Raw genomic sequence first — 22,781 nt, forward strand, 5'->3', positions numbered from 1 at the left:
GACTGCCGCCACGACCCTGCTGCATATAAATTTTAAGAAATTTAACCAGGATATGAAGGAAAGATGGAACGCAGATGATGACAAATGACTCTGTTAAAACTGAATCACACAAGCACGCCCAAGGTGTGGGGAACAAAGGCACTGACCTAAGTAAATTTGGCAAACAGGCTTCTGGCTGGATTCTCTAAGGCTCACAACTAGAAGAATAAATACACAGCATAGTGCTCTAGTAGGAAACCTATTTCTCACAGGGGTATGTATTCAAACTGCATGTATGCTAGGGCTGAGACATTGTATAAAAATATTATAGGAGCTTCCGTGGTGGCACAGTGGTTGAGAGTCCGCCTGCCAATGCAGGGGACACAGGTTCGTGTCCCGGTCCGGGAAGATCCCACATGCCGCGGAGCGGCTGGGCCCGTGAGCCATGGCCGCTGAGCCTGCGCGTCTGGAGCCTGTGCTCCGCAACGGGAGAGGCCACAATAGTGAGAGGCCCGCGTACCGCAAAAAATAAATAAATAAATAAAATTTTTAAAAAAATAATTATTTATATATATATATATATATATATATATATATTATAGATTGTAAGAGCCAGGTTTCTTTACTGTTGGAGAAAAGTCACAAAGAAGGAAAGTGGGAAGGTTAGAGGGAACCCTGTGGAGCTAAACTGGGGTCAGAGGCAGCAGTCATGACTCATGCTTTTGTTCTAAAGATAGTTACATAAATAAAGATGTGTGTATATGAATGGGTTAGTAGTGTGTGTGTGTGTATGTATATGTGTGCCCAGAAGCAGTAACACACCAATATCAATGAGCACACCTAGTGCTCTGATCTCTATTTCTAAACACCATTCTCCAATAAAAGGAACCGGGGCTCCTTGATTAGTTAGTGGTGGATTCCAAGGCTAAGACAAGGAAAACACAACATGAGAAGATGAGCCTGGAGCATCTCGTGGTTCTAGAAAGAAAGGGCAAAAGGGATAAAGAGGAAGGGAGAAAGAAATAAAGAGAAGGAGCCATATCGAAAGGACACAGGCACCAACCTGAAAGAGCCCCTCCCACAGTAAAAACAGCTGCAGGCAAGATCCATCAACGGATGGTGTAGTGGGTTGAACTGTGTCCCCTAAAAAAGTATGTTGAAGTCCTAACCCCAGGTTCCTGTGAAGATGATCGTATTTGGAATTAGGGTCTTTGCAAATGTGATCAAGTTAAGATGAAGTCATCCTAGATTACAGTGGGTCCTACATCCAATGACTAGTGTCCCCATGAGAAGACGAGAGGACAGAGGCCCACACCCAGGGAAGACGGTCATGTGAAGACAGAGGCAGACAATTGGAGGGAAGCAGCTACACAGCATGGAACGCCAGGACTGCCAGCAACCACCAGGAGGCAGGAGGGAGCATGGGACAGGTTCTCCCTTGGGACTCAGAAGGAACCAACCCTGCAGACACCTTGATTTCAGACTTGTGCCCTCCTGAACTGTGAAAGAATAAATTTCTATCGTCTTAGGCCACCCAGTTTGTATTTTTACAGGAGCCCAAAGAAATACAGGTGGTAAAATTAAAGGGTGAAGCAGAAATAGGGTATGTGCCTAATCTCAAAATATCTCCCCTCAAATACTTATTAATTACAAAGGGAAAAATAGTGACTTTACCAAAATGAAAGCTGATGGCCACCACCTTGACCAAATGGTGGAGGTTGACATCACTAGCGATACACACCGACATCATGGCCTCCCCCACCAGCCCCCGATACAGAGCAATGGGAAGGGCGTCCTTTGCATAATGCAAACCCTCAGTCTAGTCAGGAGAAACAGCTGGCACACTGAGGTCGAAGGGCACTCTACAACGTGACTGATCAGTACATGCTATAACACGTCAAGATCGTGAAAAATAAGAAAAGACCACGGGAAAATCACAGGTCACAGGAGATTTAGGAGGCCGAAACTAAATGCAGTGGGAAATCTGGAACAGAACAAGGATGGTAGTGGGATAATTGGTGAGCCCGGAATAATGCTGTGAGTTAATTCGTAGTATTATACTGATGTTAATTTCTTTTTTTTTTTTTTTTTTTTTTTTTGTGGTATGCGGGCTTCTCACTGTTGTGGCCTCTCCCGTTGCGGAGCACAGGCTCCGGACGCACAGGCTCAGCGGCCATGGCTCACGGGCCCAGCTGCTCTGCAGCATGTGGGATCTTCCCAGACCGGGGCACGAACCCGTGTCCCCTGCATCGGCAGGCGGACTCTCAACCACTGCACCACCAGGGAAGCCCTGATGTTAATTTCTTAGTTTTTTTAAAATAAATTTATTTATTTTATTTATTTTCATTTTTGGTTGTGTGTGTCTTTGTTGCTGCGTGCAGGCTATCTCTAGTTGCGGCGAGCGGTGGCTTCTTTCGTTGTGGAGCATGGGCTCTAGGCACACAGGCTTCAGTAGTTGTGGCATGCAGGCTCAGTCGTTGTGGCACACAGGCTTAGTTGCTCTGCGGCATGTGGGATCTTCCTGGACCAGGGCTCGAACCCTGGTTTGAATCCCCTGCATTGGCAGGCAGATTCTTAACCACTTTGCCACCAGGGAAGCCGTAATTTCTTAGATTTGATCATTGTTCTGCGGTTATGTAAGATGATACCATAAGGGAATGTGGGGTGAAGCGTATACAAGAACTCTTTGTACTGCTTTTTTTTTTTTTTTTTTTTTTTTTTTTTTTTTTCCTTGCGTTATGCGGGCCTCTCACTGTTGTGGCCTCTCCCATTTGCGGAGCACAGGCTCCGGACGCGCAGGCTCAGTGGCCATGGCTCACGGGCCCAGCCGCTCCGCGGCATGTGGGATCTTCCCGAAACGGGGCACGAACCCGCGTCCCCTGCATCAGCAGGCGGACTCTCAAGCACTGCGCCACCAGGGAAGCCCTGTACTGCTTTTGTAACTGTTCCTTACATCCAAAATTATCTCCAAATTTTAAAAATACTAATCAGGGGTGAGGATGGCATTACTATGGGGGGAAGGAGGAATCCAATGGGGAAAGTCAGCCAAATGATCACTTGACAATTCAGACATAAGAAATCAGGCACTGTGATATTAAGCTCGATAAATTATACCAACCACAATTGTACTTTCAGTACCCAAGGCACCAACAATTGGATCATTCAAAAACAACTCACTGTGTTTAACGTTTTTATTTTTAACTCTGCTTTGGTAGTACAAAAGTCATAGAAGTACAAACCAGACAGTTAAAAATACATTTGACACTCGGTGAAAAATTTCCTTTACAAATTTTTACATTGAGATGGTAGCCAACTCATTTATTACATCAGAAGTTAGTCCATCATTAGTGTTTTATATAGTAACTTTGTTGTGGGTCTCCAAGCCTTCTAAAGGAGGAAAAACACAAAAGGCCTGTAAACATCCGTTGCTTTGGGAACACTTAAAGATTCTTATTAGGTAATATAAACCAGTAAAAAGCATACATGTTGAAAATATTGAATGCTTAACTTTTGGCATATTTGGAAGCCAGTCAGACAACAACTGCTCAAGTATTAGAAAATAGTTAAAATGTACTCTTGGTATAAATACAATTTAAATATTTTGAGTATTCTCTTGCCTGTTGCATTGCTATTAAAAAAAAAAGCGATCTGACCTGAATAAAATTATAAAATAATTAAAGCTGAAGAATATCTTACACGTTATCCCTCACCATTCCGGGGGCATAATATTTTTAAAACAAAAAATGATTCCTCTTTATAAAACTAAAACTATTGGTCTAGACTGCACGCATATTATTTACACTAATACATACCCCCAAAATTCCTATATTGATACTTTCTGGACCACCGTGAAATTTACTTCCATATTGCCTTCCCCTGGTCTACTGCCTGTATGCACATACACATGTACAGCTTTTAATTCGTTGTCAGCAAAAATTCACATGAAATTGAACCTACCATTCATTTAAAAGGTTAGAAATTTTTAGTCTGGTGCCAGAAAAAGAATGGATACTTTAAAGTTCATTTTCAGGCTTCCCTGGTGGCACAGTGGTTGAGAGTCCGCCTGCCGATGCAGGGGACACAGGTTCATGGCCTGGTCTGGGAAGATCCCACATGCCGCGGAGCGGCTGGGCCCGTGAGCCATGGACGCTGAGCCTGCGCATCCGGAGCCTGTGCTCTGCAACGGAAGAGGCCACGGCAGTGAGAGGCCCGTGTACCGCAAAAAAAAAAAAAAAAAAAAGTACATTTTCATGGGAATCATCTTTTGGGAGTCAAATGAGAATTGTGCTTTCTTTTTGAAATAAAGGAAGTGCCAAGGCACCATAACAACATGGAGGCAGGTCTTGAAGATTTCCCTGTACCTGGGCTCCCCAACCTCTTGGCCCAGACCTCCCATAAATGTGCTACTACGTTCACCTCTGGGCTCTTTGAGGTGTTTTGTAAACTGTAAAGCTTTTTTTTTTTTTGAAGTGGGGTATTCCATACCTACAGGGGAAAGTAACCCTCAAGAATCCTTTAAATAGCAGACACTAGCTACAAGATGGAGAACACCAAGGAAAACATACCAGAGGAAGGTGTGGGTCCGTCTTGCACCAGAAGTGGAGATTGTCTTGTTTTGTTTTAGCCTTGAGTTGTCAAAACAAGACTTTTTTTTAGTGACTTTAAACCATTTCCCCCTTTATTCAATGGCTAAATAAGATTTGCTTAGCTTGAGTTAAAACAAACAAACAAAAATCAACCAAAACTCTCAATATTTTATAAGTGACCTAGGAGTGGCATGCTGGTAGCAGGTCAGTGCTGATTTCTCGTCTCTGAATACAAAGTCTAGCATCTGGTTCCCTCTGACTCGATGATCTCTTGGGGGATCAACTGCCCAGGGTTAGACTGTATCTTCAAGGAGCCTCCACCACCAAAGATTCATCTTTTATCTTTTGTAACAGTTAAACTGTAAGGGGATCGTCTTACAACCAGTAGCAAAATGAGATCTAAGGGTTGGGGGAACAGAAGCACAGGCACACAGACATGTGTGTACATACACACACACACACACACACACAGACACACACACCCTGAGCATTAGCTCAGACTATACACATATAGTTCACAGACACACACACCCTGAGCATTAGCTCAGACTATACACATATAGTTCTACTGTACATAGTTATCATACTGGCAAAATTGCAGTGTGTACACCAAGGCCACAGATGGGGGATTGGGAGGGGTGGTGGTTGGGAAGACAAAAACATGAGCTCTTTTCCTCCCTGGAAATATAATAAATTTTTCATCAGACATTTTTAAACCAAAACTTGTTTCAAAGCAAACTGAATTCTGTATCCAGCATAGCAACAGTATTCCCTTTCAGCTTTCATCCACATGCCTGCAGACTCCACCACAGAAATTGTATAAAAGATAAAAAAATAATTCCCTAGGCAACTTTATATGTCATGAGTTTTCAGTCTCTTAGAACTCTTCAAATAAAGTCACTCCTGCAAGAGAAAACAAAAAAGGTAAAGCTTGGCAAGCATCATATCACATGTTAATCTGGCCTAAATATTTAAGAACACAGAGGAATTGTAATCCATCCTCACCCCGTCCCACCCCATCCCACTGCATTCCTTCCCCCACTACACATTTCTTCTTTGAAATCAGTCTAAGGAAATTTAAGCACGAAAATTTCCAAAGGACCTCTTTATTGAGGTTTTATAAACCAAGAAAGAACAGAACTTGAGGACCACAGTAGACTGACGGCATCAGACTGTTTTCATCCAAGTTTCTGGGGTGACTGGTGGGCATTCTCCCTGTGAGTCCTTTAGCACTTCTCAGGAACCTGTTCCTTAACTCTTCAGCTACATTCTGTCAAGTAATGAGCAACAGGGTGAACGCGGTCAGTCACAAGGAGCCCTGTGTGTGTCAGGTAATGTGACTTTCCCAGGCCACACCAAATTGAGTTAACTCTGCATCTCCATTGAGCAAAGGGTGCAGCTTGGCTGGGACTTCACTGGGCAAGTAAGAACACAATGATCAAATGCTCAATCTTCAGTCTTCATTGTACCTTGGAAGGCTCTGTATTGTATTTTTTTTTTTTTTTCCTTTTTTTTTGCGGTACGTGGGCCTCTCACTGCTGTGGCCTCTCCCGCTGCGGAGCACAGGCTCCGGACGCGCAGGCTCAGTGGCCATGGCTCACGGGCCTAGCCGCTCTGTGGCATGTGGGATCTTCCCGGACCGGGGCACGAACCCGTGTCCCCTGCATCGGCAGGCGGACTCCCAACCACTGCGCCACCAGGGAAGCCCTCTGTATTGTATTTTTAATTCTTCTAACAATTGGCCCATGTCAACATCTGTGTTTACATTACAAATGAAGCCCCCTATAAACCTGCAAAATAATTTTTTATTTTTCAAAATTTTGTGTTTGTTTTTTGTTTTTTTACAGTGGGACAGTTATGTACCCCTTTACTTTCCTGTTTTGAAGACCCAGGATAGGATTAAAATTCTACACTTGACTGTGTACATTGAAACATACAATGCAGGCAAACCTACACCAGGTTAAGGAACAAAACATTCTCTTGTCTCCCCAAACTGTGTATCCTATAAATGCTAAACAAAAACAGAGGTGAAACCAGCTTACGGAAATATGAAGAAATAGCAAAAAGTCAATAGGTTGCCTTCACTAAAGTATTACTTTGTACTTATTTTATAGCTCATCCTTCACATGTAGCCTACCTAATATTATCCATATTATCCTTTTCTGTCACTATGTCATTTATAATAATCATAGTGCGTGCGTGTGTGTGTGTGTGTTTGTGTGTGTGTGTGTACGTGAAGGAGAGAGAGACAGAGAGGGATCTGCCAAACTAAATGGGTTGGGGAAAGGACTCTTACCCCCTTAGCTGAAAAGGAAATAAAGCATTGTCCTCTAAAACAGCAAGAACCAAGTTCTTAATTATAAATGAATAAGTAATTCCCTGCTCTGCATTGCTACAACCAAGCATGGCTAAACTATGGATTTGTACAATAAAACTGAACAAAGTCAAGTCTGGGAATACTGTCATTTGAGAGTCGGTTAATGTGGAGGACACTAACAGGGGAAAAAGTAGAAAAGCCTGAGATGGAAAAACAGAAAAATTGTCCTAAGTGGGGGGAAAAAAAAAAAAGCTAAAAGGAGAGAATTTTCCCAGTAAAACTTCAAACTAGGTCATTATCTAGAAAAAAGGTGTCCAACTACTTCTATGTCTCCTCTTTTTATCAGCGGCTCGCTTAGACCTGGACTATTTTGCATCAAGGAAAACAAGAAGGTCAAGAGCCAGGGATGTCAGAATGAAATGTTTCATCACAGTAAGAGTTTTCATCCCAACATAGTAGAACTTCCCATTTAGAGTTCTTTGCACAGGTTTGACCAACTTTAAGGAGTGGGCATGTAAGACCAAGGCTGGGCTACGAAGGAGGGGTCTGGAGCCAGTGGCCTGTCCCCAGATGCAGACCCCTGTGACTAGCTGTTGAACCTTGGCCTCTCTGCAGCATCTCACGTAGGGCTGTTGGGGGTTTTACATAAGATGATATATGTACAATGCTTAATACAGGGCCAAGCAGTCAGTTCCCTCCTAAAAGTTAGCTATCGTGACCATTACCAGCATCCCAGCACAGCGGCTCTCTTCCACAATGGCCCTCTGCAGCTGGTTAAAACTGCACTGCACACAATATCTTTGAAAGAGAATGTGAAAAATACAAAATGCTGCTTAAAAGTCTTCATTACCAATACCAGAAACAAGGCAGAAAAAAGGAAAGTTAACCTTTTCAGGCTCTATTGAAAACTACCCAGCACTGATTCACAGTTCTGGGCTCTCTGTCTTCACACACACTTAACAAAAGGGAAGCTTTGACCAGCACAGCAGCTCTCAATTTCCAGATAAATACCTGTCTTATCTGAGTGATAATCTAGAGGAAAGAAGATACCACATTTTGTACAGCTTGTAAATTTCCAACTGCAGCCTTATTTCTGGGACTGTGTCTTGGTGCATTTGACATTGTTAAATTTCTTCTCATTTCATTCTGCAGCTGTGAATATGACCATATTGATAAACAAACACATAGTTTAAAATAGTATTTCTTTACCACATTAATATTAAAAGGTGCCTCCTCTACTGGCACACAGCAGTCCGAAACCAGGAGCAGGCTGGCATGAATGCTAGGGAAGGCTAGCAGAGCGGACCAGAGGGAGAGAAAACACTCCACCCACCTGTTGTTCTCAGGTCGCATCACCAGGGGACCTCACCATATTTAACAAGACTGATCTATCTTTTATGAGTGGGATACAGTGGGGAAATTTGGTGATTACTGTCTTACACAAGTGAGTGCTCAAGCTGGGAGAAATGAAGCAAAACTTCCTTACATTGAAAAGACGATTCAGAAATCCCAAGTGTGACCACATCCATCATATAACAAGACTGATGGAGAGAAATTAAGAACCTCAGAAAAAAGTTATCTGGAAAGAAAAGGTCATCTTTTTCTCTAGAGCTTATTGCTTTTTACACAATTCTAATTAGATAAAGCTAGAATTCCATTACGGTGTTAAGGTTCCACAGGAGCCACAACAGAGCTTTGATTAGGACACGTATGTGCCTTGTTAAAAAAGGATTCTCTAGAAAAAAGGATCTGGTCCCTTTAAAAATGAGAACCAGGGGCCTCCCTGGTGGCGCAGTGGTTGAGAGTCCGCCTGCCGATGCAGGGGATACGGGTTCGTGCCCCGGTCTGGGAGGATCCCACATGCCGCGTAGCAGCTGGGCCCGTGAGCCGTGGCCGCTGAGCTTGCGCGTCCGGCAACGGGAAAGGCCACGACAGTGAGAGGCCCACATATCGCAAAAAAAAAAAAAAAAAAAATGAGAAACCATGTCTTAGAAACTAGAAGCCTAAACAGATTAACGGACAGTGAACACTAAGACCCCAAAGGACAGAGGATTAAGGAAGGAAGGCTATCTGATTAATAACGATAGTGGCTGACATTTATGGAGTGCTTTCTCTGCACCAGGCACTGCAGTGCTAAGCGCTCCAGATTCAGTAACTCAATCTTTTCAATGACTCCATGAGTCAATGATGATTCTCATTTTCACAAGTAGACACTGAGGCTTGCAGGTTCAATAGCTTGCCCAAGGCCACGCAATTAATAATAAGAAAGCAGTGATTCCAGCCCAGGCAGTCCCACCTGGAAGCCACAGTCGCACCAATCACGCGGAGATATCCACCGAGCCATGAGGTCTTCTGTGGCCTGTCCCTCTCTGCTCTTTCCTGAATAACGCCAATGGGAAGCTGTGCACTCCTCGTAGTTTTGAATTTTCTCACATGAGAGTTGGATCTTACTGGGAAATCTGAAGGTTGCTCTTTCCTGAGTTATAGCTTCACAACAATTTAAATGTGTTCATATATTTAGCAATAATGGGCTTCCCAAGTGACAATAGCTGAACGTTTGTGATTTACCAACCCTTGGGATGGTGAGAATCAGAGCACTTTATTCCAAGTAAAATGTAATTGACATCAAAAGTTATTCTGTATCTGGAAACACAAGGGTTCTCCTGGGAAGGATTTAAATGCAATTCAGCAGTTCCCTCTTAGTCTCAATAAACCTCTGATTCAACGTCTACGCTAGCTATAGGCAGAATAATTTAAGACTCTGAATGGTCCCACCTCTTTATAATAAGGAAAACAAAACAAGTTAAACGTTGCCTCTTGACTGCCTTGTGAGCAAGTCCAGCTACCTGCATTTAGTAAGCCTCTACCTGAGTGTCAAACAAAACTACAGCATCTTATAGGTTATGTCTAACCTGCCTCTCTGAGCCTCAGGAAAATTAAGAAATATCAAAAACCATTAATTTTTCACACTTTTATTTGCTAAGTGTTTAAATACGTCTCACCTGACATAATATTATAATAATGACATCAAGTATTTCACTATTTAGCACTTGCTAAGCGCCAAAGAACAACATCCCTATGAGGTAGGTGGTATTTTAAACCCACTTTACAGATGGAGAAGTTGAGGCATCAGAGGCTAAGGAACTTGCCCAAGATTACACAGCTAAAAAGTGCCCGGCCAGGACTTGCGCACAAGGAGTCTTGTTCCGGAACCTATACTGTGGAGCTACTTACTATAGCATCGTACATCCTTGCAGAAAATAGACAGCTTACAGAAAACAGGGACTACTATTTCCTTAGCTATTTAATGTTAGTAGATTCAAAGTCTCGAGTTACAAATGAAGAAAAATAAAAATCCTGACTATAACTATTAATCCCCTCTTCTATCTCGTTCTGGGCCAAAATGTCACCAAAGGCATTTTGTTTTCTGCCTCCCTCGAGCCCCTTAGGTCTGCCTTTTCGTCCTCCGAAGTCTCCGTGAGCCTCCAGTGCTGCAGTTTCTGCAGCAAAAAGGCAGATGTTGCAGCCCTCTTTCCTAAGCCTTGTCAGAGGGCTGGCAGGGCCACCGGGGAGGACAGATAAGCTCCCTGAGGGGTCACCTTCTGGTCAGCACTAGGGAGGTGCCCTGGAGCAGACCCTGCCGAGGGAGATAACTGAGGAGAAGAGACAGCTTTGGTGGCAATTCAAAACAAAACAAAACAAAACAAAACCCTCTGGGCCCTCATGTTATCTAAATTCTGGGAATACTCACAAATATGTTTCAGTCTCTTCTGTACACAAAACAAGGCTGTGGAAGAACAACTTAGAACATCAGTGTTGATGACAGCAAATTATGTTTTTAGGTCCACCCAAAACTCTCAGATTATGTCTGTAAATGTTTCGGGGCTATTCCCAACAACAAAGAACAAACAGGACATACAACATTTTAAACGTGTCCAGCATTTTCACTCCTCATGGCTCTATCAATGTGGGAGCATAAAAAATAGTCCACAGACCTTATCAGTCATCACTTTCAATAAAAAGCAAGGTGCAGACAAGTATCTAAGCTCTCATTCATGGAAGGGCAAAGGAGGGGTCTGTAGACACGTATATATGTTGTTTAAGTAGGTATACGCATAGAATAATCCTGAAAGGATATAGAGGACATGGACAACCGTGGTCCCCTGTTGGGAAGGGGACTGAGAGATGATATGTGTGTGGTGGGTAGAAGGGGCGTAGACAGGGTGAAGACATTTTTTTTTCATCCTGCAGCCTTTTATGGTGCTTAAATATTGTAGCGTGTTCATGCCTTATTTTTCAATTTTAAAAATGATTCAATTTCAAACACTTGCAATATCTAGGACCTCAGAGACAGTGAAGGGACTGAACTATCAGGAAGCCCAAGTCCAGGCTCTGGAATAAACCATCCGCATGACCTTGAACAACGTACATAATGTCCTAGGGCCTCCTTACTCTAAAACTAGGGGACCAAGGGGGAATGGGGAGAAAAATTACTACAAAAACTAGAACAGAAGCTCCATGAAAGCATGGCCCTTGTCTGTCCCTTTTCCACACTGCTGCATCCCTAAGGCCTGGCACAAAGTAGGGGCTCAACAGATACTTTTAAAAGATGTTAATTGTACTTGAGTTGACCTGAACTAGCCATCACAGCTCCTCTGAGATCTCGAAGTCTATAATCTTAGTCGACTTGTTAGAAAACAGAATAGCTCACAAACCTGGACTGATCCAGGCACAGCTCTAACAGCCAAAAGACATCAGATGGTCCCCATAGGAGACCAAGCCTGGGGAAGGTTGATAATGTTGAAATGATCACTGCTGAAACTGAAAGCAGATTTTTTTTCTTTGTTGAAGCAAAGCTCCCTTGAACTTCAAAGCCACTGAGCATATCGGCCCCAAAGTACGGATTTCTTCCCACTCAAGCCCTCTCCCTCCCCAGCCCAGGGATCTGGGAAAACTTCATCCTTCTGAGCCTGGCTCTTCCACTGTAAACTGGAGAGATGAGATGAGATGATCACCCATGATCCATCAGGTTGCATTTAAATTTCTGTCCCCCACTCAGCTCTTCTCATCTGCCTGGTTCTACTGCCTACGCTTTGCACAGGCAGTGAATGGTCAAGGACAGGCATTAACTTCCCCCAACGTCCATATTTAAGATGGACTCAGTGGGACTGGTCTTCCATGTAAGAACAACACAAGTATCAAAGTACTGCTTTTACTCTTTAGAAATGTATTCAGCCATTTCTAAATCAAGCCAGGTGGTCCCATCCATGCCTATTTGAGGTGCAGCTTCTGTTTATAAAGGCCAATGAATCACATTAAGGGGTTTCCATCAAATTTGTGATCCTTCTGCTTAAAAATATATATATGTGTGTGTGTGTGTGTGTGTGTGTGTGTGTGTGTGTGTGTGTGTGTGTGTGTGTTGCCCTGAAAAAAATATAAGCTATGGAGAAAAATTAACTCGTGATACCTAAAGTTTCTCACCATCCTCTCCTTCCCTGGAGAGTAAACAAAAGAATGAGCCATGCAGAGGACTGCAAATAAAGCAACACACCATCAGGGGAGGCCACCACCGGACCATCACTGCACTGCCTGTCACCAGAGTTCAAAAGCAAAAAGGAGAAAAGCTTGCCTTTCCTCACTGTTAGAGGAGGAAATGAAAAGGCCCCGAAGATCTGGAGATCTGACCTTGTGCCCCACTGTGGTCTGAGGAGGGAGGGAGCGTGATCCATGAGTCTTGGCAAAAAGGAGACTTTTATCCCAGAGCAAAGCCCCAGCCCAGCAGTAGCACGGTGAGGTGAAGAAAATTCAGTCCACACTAGCTCTTAATATAACCCCTCCTCCGATCTGTATAATAAAAAGAACTTAAGTTGCAACACTTTTCAATTGCCTTAAGAATTCTGCTTCCACTTCCAGTAAGAGGGGCATGTTATTTCTAAGGCCCTCTTAACACACACAAGAAAATGGCCCAAATTCCTAAGGGACTTGCCAAATATCTATTTCTGAGATGTCATCAGACTCCAAAGCGCTAATGTTCTTAAGAAGTAAAAAGGGAGTTACAGTATCCAAAAGTGATGCTTGAGGAATGGGCTAATAACTAACTAGGACCCCTAAGAATGGGATGGAAATTATTGATAATAGTGAATAGTGAGGTTAATGAATACTAACTCTGTGCCAAAGCCTGATTTCAGAACTGTACATATGTATTATGTCATTTACATCCACCACTACACCCTACACCACTTTAAAGATGAAGAACCTGCGGCTTGGAGAGGTTAAGTAACTTGCTGAAAACAACCGGTAGTTAGTGGCACAGTTAAAATTAAACCTAAGCAGGGCTCCCCTGGTGGCGCGGTGGTTGGGAGTCCGCCTGCCGATGCAGGAGTCGCGGGTTCGTGCCCCGGTCCGGGAGGATCCCACGTGCCGCGGAGCGGCTGGGCCCGTGAGCCATGGCCGCTGAGCCTGCGCGTCCGGAGCCTGTGCTCCGCAACGAGAGAGGCCGCAATGGTGAGAGGCCCGCGTACCGCAAAAAAAAAAAAAAAAAAAAAAAAAAAAAAAACAAAAACAGCAAAAAAAAAAAAAAAAAAAAAAAAATTAAACCTAAGCAGCTTAAAACTCAGCTCTTAATCACTAAACTAAATGACCGAAATAAGAATTAATAGAATAGCTTCAATAATAAAACGATTTAAAACAGAGATATCTAATATGATGAATTTCTGTTTTGATAAAAAATATTTTCTGTAAACTTACCAAATCAACGTTTTCAATAAGATACTACCATAAACTGGAAAGGGGGGAAGATACATCAGAAACATGTGCGAGAGAATGCTTACGATGGCATCATTTTTAAAAAGCAAAAGCCCAATGATAATGAAGACAAGGCAGTGGCATTTGGAGGCTGAAAGCAATTTGATTTATTTAACTTTGAAGAACAAAAGCTTATTCTTCTAAGAAGAAATCAAAACACATTTTCTGTGGAAAAAAGAAACCATTTTAACTGCATTGCCAAAATAAATCAGGCAGAGTGCAAGTCAGATCTAGCTACAAAAAAGAACTCAGGCAAAGGAAACAGGGGGGAAATAATAAAGGGGGGAAGAAATGCCAAACAGCAGATTTTGTTTTTAAAAAAGAGAAGGAGAAAGAGAGAGAAATCCTAAGTCTAGTTGGTGGTATCAGCCACTGAATTTTTTTTTTTAAAGAAGGAAACCTAACCAATGAGTAGATATGCATTTGCACTTGAGTATTTGAATCAGTTCTATATTAAAACAAGGCATTCCAGTAAAATAGCTTGGCCAAAAATCCAAATTTAAACAAAAATATTTTTCAGGAAAAAAACACAACTCTAAAACCTGTATTAGACAGTACAAAAGGTATATAACACTCCTGTCTTATTGTATTAGTTACACCCCAGTGCAGATCTTTTTATTCAGCTCAGAACCAGAGATCTTCTGGGCCTAGAAGGAAAAACTTCAGGATCTCTCTCGTTGGAAAATCAAGTCACATTAAATCGCCCAAACATACTCTTTTGGAGGATGAGAAATGTTAAGAAACCAAGCAAGAAAATTTTTCATAAGTACATACATATTTTTGAGTGTCAGTGAATAGTCCTTTCCCTCCTTTCTAAGAGTCCATTCTCTGTTGGGCTCATCAGACATCGTCACTCAGCAGGTCCCAACCTCAGCAGGCTCTAACCACAGGACCTGTTTTTCCTTGGACCCGGCTGAGTGGTGAAGTCTGGGACTCCAGGAGCCAGACTGCCTGGGTTGGGCTCTAAACTCTACCATATTCTTGCTGGTAACTCTAAACAAGTTGCCTCAACTCTCTCTGCTTAAACTGGCACCTACTTATTGCTGTTGTGAGGATTAAATCAGTTAATACATGGAATATGCCTTCTAAAGCATGCCCGGTACATAGCAGATACTCAATACGCAGCACGTATTATAATTAAATTAGTCCATCGGCATTTGTGATATTATTCTCTCTACTTTTGAGTCTGTTTGAAATTTTCCATAATAAAAATTATTTTTTTAATTCCAAAATTAATTACTATTATGTTGAAGGCTTGGAAAACACATCCCCTTTCTAAGGTCACTGATGTGCTCGTTGCACCTTTGGACGGCACAGCACCACTGAGAGCCAATGACATGCCAGATGCTCTCCTGGCACTCACCTTCAATCGATGGATTTAATATTCTATTTCACATTCAAGGAAACCTGGAGTAAGGGCAGTTAAGGACAATTTCCAAGCGGCGAAGCTATGATGAGAGCCCAGGTCTTCTAATCAAATCCAATGCTCTTTCACAAAATCCCGGTAAGAAGATTGTGTGCTTTGCAGAGAGTATCAAGTTGCAAACCAGTTAGATGTGGTCAGGATTTTCAGATGACTGGATCAAATCCAGATACGGACAGAATTTGGACCAAGAAGACTACCTGAGCAATCCTAATTCTTTTAACCTTCCCAGACCTTGAGTGCCTCCCTCTTGGCACGGCACTTTAGCAAGGCTGGAATCTGGCTGAGCCTAACCCAGGATCACCTTGCACTTCCTGACCGAGGGCAAGCAGTGTCTTCTTACCCACCGTCTGCTCTGTCTCTCAACACACTGCCTGCCGGGTTGATGACTCATATGCAGAACTGTCATTACAACTCATGCTTTCTCTTTCTTTGCAGCTAAACTGGCTGGGCCTTCCTCACCTTAGACTTGAATAGCCACATACTTCTCATCCCAGAAGGCAAGTCCTCACGACTTCAATCAGAATGTTTCTCTAATTTACCAAAGTCACTCAGGATTCCAATTCTAACATCTAAGGTACCATCTACTCTGTTGGTAACACTTTCTGCAATGATGGAAATTTTCTGTATCTGCACTGTCCAGTGCAGATACAGTATCTGGCAGACCCTAGTCATCTATGGCTACTGAACACTTGAAATGTTGACTAGTGCAATTGCAGAATGAAACTTTTAATTTTAATTAATTTAAATTTAAGTAGCCACAGGTGACTAGTGGCTACCATATTAGACCACCAGGTTCCAGATCATTGGTGGAGATGTTCCTCATTCATGGATCTAGGGCTGCCCCTTCATGAGCACCTCAGGATGGCAGAAGAGAGCAGCTGGTCTTACAGTCACAGACCTCAGTTCAAATCAGCTCCTCTTTTCAGTTATGTGATCCATAACATGTAATTTACCCTTTCCGTGCACTGGTTTCCTCATCTATAAAGCTGGGGTAATAGTATCCATCCCATTAGGAGATGTTTATAATGGTGACATGTGAGATACATCTCAGTACAACACCCAGAAGACTAGAATACTGAATTGACATTAGCTGCTTTTATGATCTTCATCATCCTCTTCCTTTTCCTAAATTCCTCTTGGTTCCCTTCCCAAGGCATCAGTAACTGACTGAGAAGCCAAAGACAGACTTTTCTGCTCCATGTCTCTTATTTAAAGAAAGCCTCTGTTGGGTTCCTCAACTCAGGGGAAGGGGCCAGATCTTTCCAAGGGCAAAATGGCAAGAACCAGTGCTGGAAAGCTATCAGAGCCCCTACGTCTTACAGAATTCAGGAGCACAACTCTTCCAGATGACTTCTGTTGTGGTTTTTTTTGTTTTGTTTTTTTGTTTTTGCAGTACGCGGGCCTCTCACTGTTGTGGCCTGTCTCGTTGAGGAGCACAGGCTCCGGACGCGCAGGCCCAGCGGCTACGGCCCACAGGCCCAGCCACTCCGCGGCATGTGGGATCTTCCCGGACGGGGGCACGAACCCGTGTCCCCTGCATCGGCAGGTGGACTCTCAACAACTGCGCCCCCAGGGAAGCCCCCAGATGACTTCTGGATCATCCTCAACCCCTCTGAGCCTGGGAAGGTTATCAGAAGCTTCACTCAAAAGCCCCTTCTCCACCAAACTGGCCACTTAAAATTATCAGTAGCACTGGCTGGGCATTTCCTATCTGCCAGGCCCTGGGCTTCCCATGTTATTTCCCTGATATCTCATTGCCATCCCTCAAGACAGGCAGCATCATTTTTATTTCTCAGTGAGGAAAGTGAGGCATAAAAAAGCCCAAGCACCTTGTCCAGGTCCCAGGGCTAGTGAGTGGGGAACAGGGACCTGAACCAGGCAGCCTGACTCCAAGGCTCAGGTTCAACCTTGCTGTTTCCCTGTACCTTCTAGGACCTGGCTAGTCACGCCCCCTTACCCCACCTCCCCCTCCCTTTGGAAGTGGAACCTCTTCTGCCTTAACATTCAGGCTCTGACCCTTCCACTGGAGACTTTGGAGCTGGTCACTCCTCAGTCCTCACACTCATCCTTTTACATATAATAAGTAACATGAAAAGGATGAATGGGACTCAAGCCAGAACAGAAAGTAAAGAAGATGAAGGCTAAGCCAATATCAAATTATGACAGGCTTTTTTTTTTTTTTAAGTAATATCTCCCAAAGTTAAAACTGCCAAGCTAAGAAGCATTCAGGTTTGCTTTTAAATTGCTTCAAAATATTTGGTGGAAAGAGTAATACTTCTACTGGGGGTATTTTAGAACTGTGGCACATCAAAGAAAACTGGTTTCCAACTCAAAGGAAAAAAGCATTGCTTTGCTTGCTCAAGCCTTTTTCAAATCACAGTTTACCTAGAAATGGTGACAAGATTATATTTCATTTGGCCTGCGTGGTCGTTTAAAGGATTTTTAACAAGCCGCCAACATTTAAAAACCTGTTGATTTAACCTGTAGGGGCTTTCCTTGTGGCGCAGTGGTTGAGAGTCTGCCTGCCGATGCAGGGGACACGGGTTCGTGCCCCGGTCCGGGAGGATCCCACATGCCGCAGAGTGGCTGGGCCCGTGAGCCATGGCCGCTGAGCCTGCGCGTCCGGAGCCTGTGCTCCGCAACGGGAGAGGCCACAACGGTGAGAGGCCCGTGTACCACAAAAAAAAAAAAAACGTCTAGATTTCCACCTTTTTTTGCCTAAGATCTAGCCACACTAAGTGCTTCCTGCCTTGTGGTAATGCAAACCCTAACAGATGGGTTATGTGATTTCTAGTTTGCTCCAGTCCCCACCACTCCACAGTGCCTCCTAAGTAATCCTCCCCACTCATTATCATACAGGCCAGGTCCCTGGAGGCACCTGTGTTGACGGGCTCTTCACAAAAAGCTCTGGGCAGACAAGTGATGGTGTTCCGTCCCCTACAGCTTTACCAGCTCCAGGAAAGCACTTCTCATTTTTTCCCTGCCAAGTCACTCCCGTATTACCACAGACCCTAGGGAGGCTCTGGGCACCTTCTCCCTGCCATGTACCACCCACCCCCAATGTCGCCACAACCTCAACTTACCTGCTACTCTGTGCCACTTCGCTCCCTCTTCAGGGGTGTCATAGACACCTCCCCATTGACGCTGTCGGTCCCACTAACTGACATTAAACTTCTCCGCTCCTTCTGATTTGACTTGTGTTCCACTTTCGTAACTCTAAACCTGAGCGGGGGAAAGAGGAGATGTGACGGGTTTTGCTTTTCCACTGAACAAGAATCATGAATGAACTAAAAATCATCCACCTGGAGGATCCCAAACAAACTCAGCCAAAAGTTAGGTCAGCAATGAAAATCACCATATTCACATATACACACGACTATATATAAAATAGATAACCAACAAGAACCTACTATATAGCACAGGGAACTATACTCAATATTTTGTAACAACCTATAAGGGAAAAGAATCTGAAAAAGAATATATATATGTATTAATATACACATATTATATTAATATATATATATAGCTGAATCACTGTGCTGTACACCTGAAATTAACATGACATTGTAAATCAACTATACTTCAATAAAAACTTTTTTAAAAGGAAAAGAAGGGCTTCCCTGGTGGCGCAGTGGTTGAGAGTCCGCCTGCCGATGCAGGGGACATGGGTTCGTGCCCAGGTCTGGGAAGATCCCACATGCCGCGGAGCGGCTGGGCCTGTGAGCCATGGCCGCTGAGCCTGCGCGTCCGGAGCCTGTGCTCCGCAACGGGAGAGGCCACAACAGTGAGACGCCCGTGTACCGCAAAAAAAAAAAAAAAGGAAAAGAAAACCACCATATTCAACAGGAGGAACCGTCCTGCCAAACCTCCCAGCTGATGTTCACTCAACACATCACAGACTCTGCTGCAGTTTACAGAGCATGGGAAATGCACTGAGAAACACGGGTACTCAAATATGAAACAGCCTCAGAGCTGTGGTTTCTAACAAGGACCTGGGCTTAAACATCAGCTGTTTTAACAACAGAAGGCTGGATAAAAGCCCGACCAGTTTGCAAATCTGATGTTCACTAGGGAACTGTCTTCTCAAATTTCACCCAGCAGAGGGTCTACCTCTATAAACAGGGTCCCAGACACACATTTATCAGCATCAGTCGGGCGGCAGAGTTTTTGTGTCTGCTTGGGTTTTGTCTGGGTTTTTTTGTTTTTGTTTTTGAAGCAAATTTGGGTTTTCATCAAGGGTTAAGGAATTTAAGAAAGAGATTTTCCTTAAGAATTAAGAGAGAAGTTAAAGAAATGTACTCAGTTGGACTGCTTTTCTCATCCATCACCATCAAAACCCTAAAATCTTTCACAGCAGTTTCTCTCTAGTCTTGGTCTTCATTTCCCTCAAAACCATCTAAAATAAATTCTCCTTCTTTGTCCAAAATGAGCTCACCCACCAGAAGGAGGAAGGAGACTCTGAAGGAGTGAACGGAGGATCGGGAAAAAGTTGTCACCACAAACCTATTCGGTCAAACTTTAAGACTCTCTTTAAGCAACACTTGCTGAAAAGCAGCCTGTAATCACTCAGCTGTCATAGTATTTATTCTATCTCCAAGACGGAGAGTTGGATTGGGGGCATTTAAAAAAGCCATGTTGAATCTGAGTTGAAAGTTTCAGCAGATTTTTTTTAAAGCAGACAAAATACACTTTGTCCAAACAAGTTACAGGTTCTCACCACATTCCACATTCATAAGTTCCCATGACTCTGCTCTGAATAAAACAGTGTGGTCATGAGTTGCACTGTTTTGTTATAAGTGGCAAAGAGCCAAGGAGTCTTCTCCTTGTTGCTTGTGCAACACATGATGAAACTCAATGGAATTCAAATAACAGTAATAAAAATAGCCAACAATTCTTGAGTATATAATAAGCACCAAAAACTGGTCTAAGACCTTTACCTGAGTCACCTTATTTAGTCTTCACAGCAACCTGATAAGGTGAGTGCTACTGTCATCCCCATTTTATAGAGGGGAAAACTGAGGCACAGAGAGAAGTAACAGTTAGTAAGTAGTGGTGTCAGGAGTCAAATGAGGGTGATTCAGTGAGTCCAGGCTACTCTTCCCAGTTTGTCAGTAAGGAGAGAAGGGTCATGTAGGCAACACTGTCAGCTTTTGCTCAGGGCTTCCCCAGTCTGGTGCCAGCAGGCATGCTCTCGACCATTACTCTCTACTGCCTTTGCCCATGCAGCATTAGCCTTGCAGTTCCTGCAGGAGGCTCAAAATCAACCAAAAATGCTCTGCATACAGTATCGTCAAATTGTTTATCACTTGAACTGCAAGATCTCCACATCACATATGGGTCACAGGTAAATGGAATTTTAGGACTGGGAAAGGAGGAGGTGAACTAAAAGCGAGCAGTCCCAGGGGTCCACGTGGATCTTACACGGCAGAGGCTGGAGAGCAGTGGACCAGGCTCCATCTCTTCCCTTCTTCCTGGCCGACGTTACCTACCTCCCTGGCCATTAAATGTGGCCGAGTGATTGAGTTCCAGCCAGAGGAATGTGAGCAAGACTGAAATGTGCCACTTCAGGCCCATCTCCTGAAAAACCTCTTGTGAACAATGCTCTGCATACTTTCTCCTGCTAGCAAATCCATCAGAGGCACAAGATGGAAAGGACCCAGGGCTCTGGGTGACTGCTTGAAGAGTCACCACTGATTTCGATTTCCACAAGTGAAATACAAATTTACATTCTCTAACAGTTGAGATTTGGGCTTTATCTATTAGAGCAAGTGTGATGGTTAATTTTATGAGTCAACTTGACCAGGCTAAGAGCTGCCCAGAGAGTTGGTAAAACATTATTTCTGGGTGTGTCTGTGAGGACGTTTGCAGAAGAGATTAGCCTTTGAATTGGTAGATTGAGTAAAGATCACCCTCACCAATGAGAATGGGCATCATCCAATCCCTTGGGGGCCTGAACAGAACTAAAAGGCAAAGGGAGACTGAATTTGCTCTTTTTACTTGAGCTGACACATCCCTCTTCTTTGGCCATAAGACATGAGCATTCCTGGTTTCTAGGCCTTCAGACTGGGACCAGGACTAATACCACCGGCTCCCCTGGTTCTCAGGCCTTTGGACTTGGACTGAATTACCACCAGCTTTCCTGTCTTCTTGGCCTCCGTAATCATGTGAGCTAATTCCCATAATAAATCTCCTCTTACATGTGTGTCTGTGTGTATATATATATCTTATTGAGTCTGCTTCTCTGTAGAACCCTAATACAGCAAGTAATTAATTTGTTACCTTAATTAATACAAGTCACACCTGATCTTGCAATAGCCACCTCGTAGAATTCTTCTACTGTTGGAAAAATGCAGGACTCAGACCAGAAAACATCAAAGAAGCCCAGAGATAGGACCTGAGCCAGGCTCAGGAGAACACACTCTACATTTAACGGGTGTACAAATCCACACAGCGCAGCAACTGTGTTACACAAACCCAAAGCACCCCCAGGACTCACCTGCCCACAGAGAGGACAGTAACTTCTCCTTGGCGCCTTGAGCGGCCCTCTTTGGCCTTGTTGGTGGGTTTTATGAAGTGCCATCGCTTGTGCCTACATCGATGACACACGTCCCGCTCGACAGCACCACCCACTGTGTGCAGATGGTGGCCGCAGATGTGCTTCCCTGGGGTGCCACCTGGCGACAAGGGCCCGGGGCTCACAGGCGGGCTCCCAGGAGTGCTAGGGGTCGCCGGGCTAAGGTGGGAAAAGAAAAAAAAAAGGAAAAGGTCGAACTGGTTATTAAAAGAAATACCAGCTAAGGCATTCTCTCCTCCTGCAATATAAGAAGCAGGTTTAAATCAAAAGAAAAAAAAATGCCTCTTCCAATTATACAAATGGGCTTTGTGAACTGATCTCAGGCAGCAGGTACTCAGCTATTATAACTATACAATGACAGTTCGTTTTAAACAGTAACAATGTGATTTATCACTTCCAGTATGGAATTAAATGGCCGGAAATAAACCACTGCTTCTAATGATGATGCACTGTTTGTCTTTCAAGTATTAGGTCTCTTTCCAAATGGCTGATCTCCCTTTGCATGCAGTCTAATTTCAAGTAAACTAATTTCTCACACATACCCAAGTTCCTCCTAGATCTCTAAGCAAAGAGATGTCCCGAATATATGTGACCTGGAGGAGAGAAAAACTTAAATTCTAATCAAATTATCGGATGACTTAAGATAGAATATTTGATCCAATCTGACTATTGTGTCAAAGGAAGAAAGCTTTTAGGTCAAGGCATCAAAAGTGATGCTCAAGACAGATGTTGATCATAGTAATAATAAAAATAGCTAACACTTAGCAGTCTACGCACTTGATATATATTAATTCCATTGATCTTTACAAAACCTTGAGGTAGGTATTATTAGTTTCCTCGTTTTAAAAACGAGGACACTGAGCCTCAGAGCAGTTAAGTAACTTACCCAAGGTCACACAGCTAGTAAGTGACAGCTGAGATCCAAATCTAGAAAGACTAAATCTAGAAACCATGATCCTAACCATCATGCTACAGTGCTTCAGAAACAGGGGAGATCACTCTGATAACCTGGAAGAAACCCAGCCATACCATCCAAAATATAAAAGGCAGAAGTATATATAGGTCAGATGCTGGCTGCTTTCAAAAGGCACGTGT

The 22,781-nt window shown here is 43.5% G+C and overlaps 1 protein-coding gene across 1 annotated transcript in view; it reads right to left on the bottom strand.

Moving 5' to 3' along the window:
• Positions 1 to 18,195: 18,195 nt before the first annotated feature.
• Positions 18,196 to 22,781, bottom strand: part of RELL1 (RELT like 1) — a 45,144-nt gene continuing 40,558 nt past the window's right edge. Inside the window, exons 5-6 of the mRNA XM_007449402.1 lie at positions 21,609 to 21,845; positions 18,196 to 18,334 (exon numbers count right to left, since the gene is read on the bottom strand). Of these exons, the coding sequence (XP_007449464.1) occupies positions 18,199 to 18,334; positions 21,609 to 21,845 (373 nt within the window). The 3' untranslated portion in view covers positions 18,196 to 18,198. The remainder of the gene's footprint in view (positions 18,335 to 21,608; positions 21,846 to 22,781) is intronic.

Source organism: Lipotes vexillifer, unplaced genomic scaffold (genome assembly GCF_000442215.2).
Source record: "Lipotes vexillifer unplaced genomic scaffold, Lipotes_vexillifer_v1.1 scaffold153, whole genome shotgun sequence".
Classification (NCBI taxonomy): domain Eukaryota; kingdom Metazoa; phylum Chordata; class Mammalia; order Artiodactyla; family Lipotidae; genus Lipotes; species Lipotes vexillifer.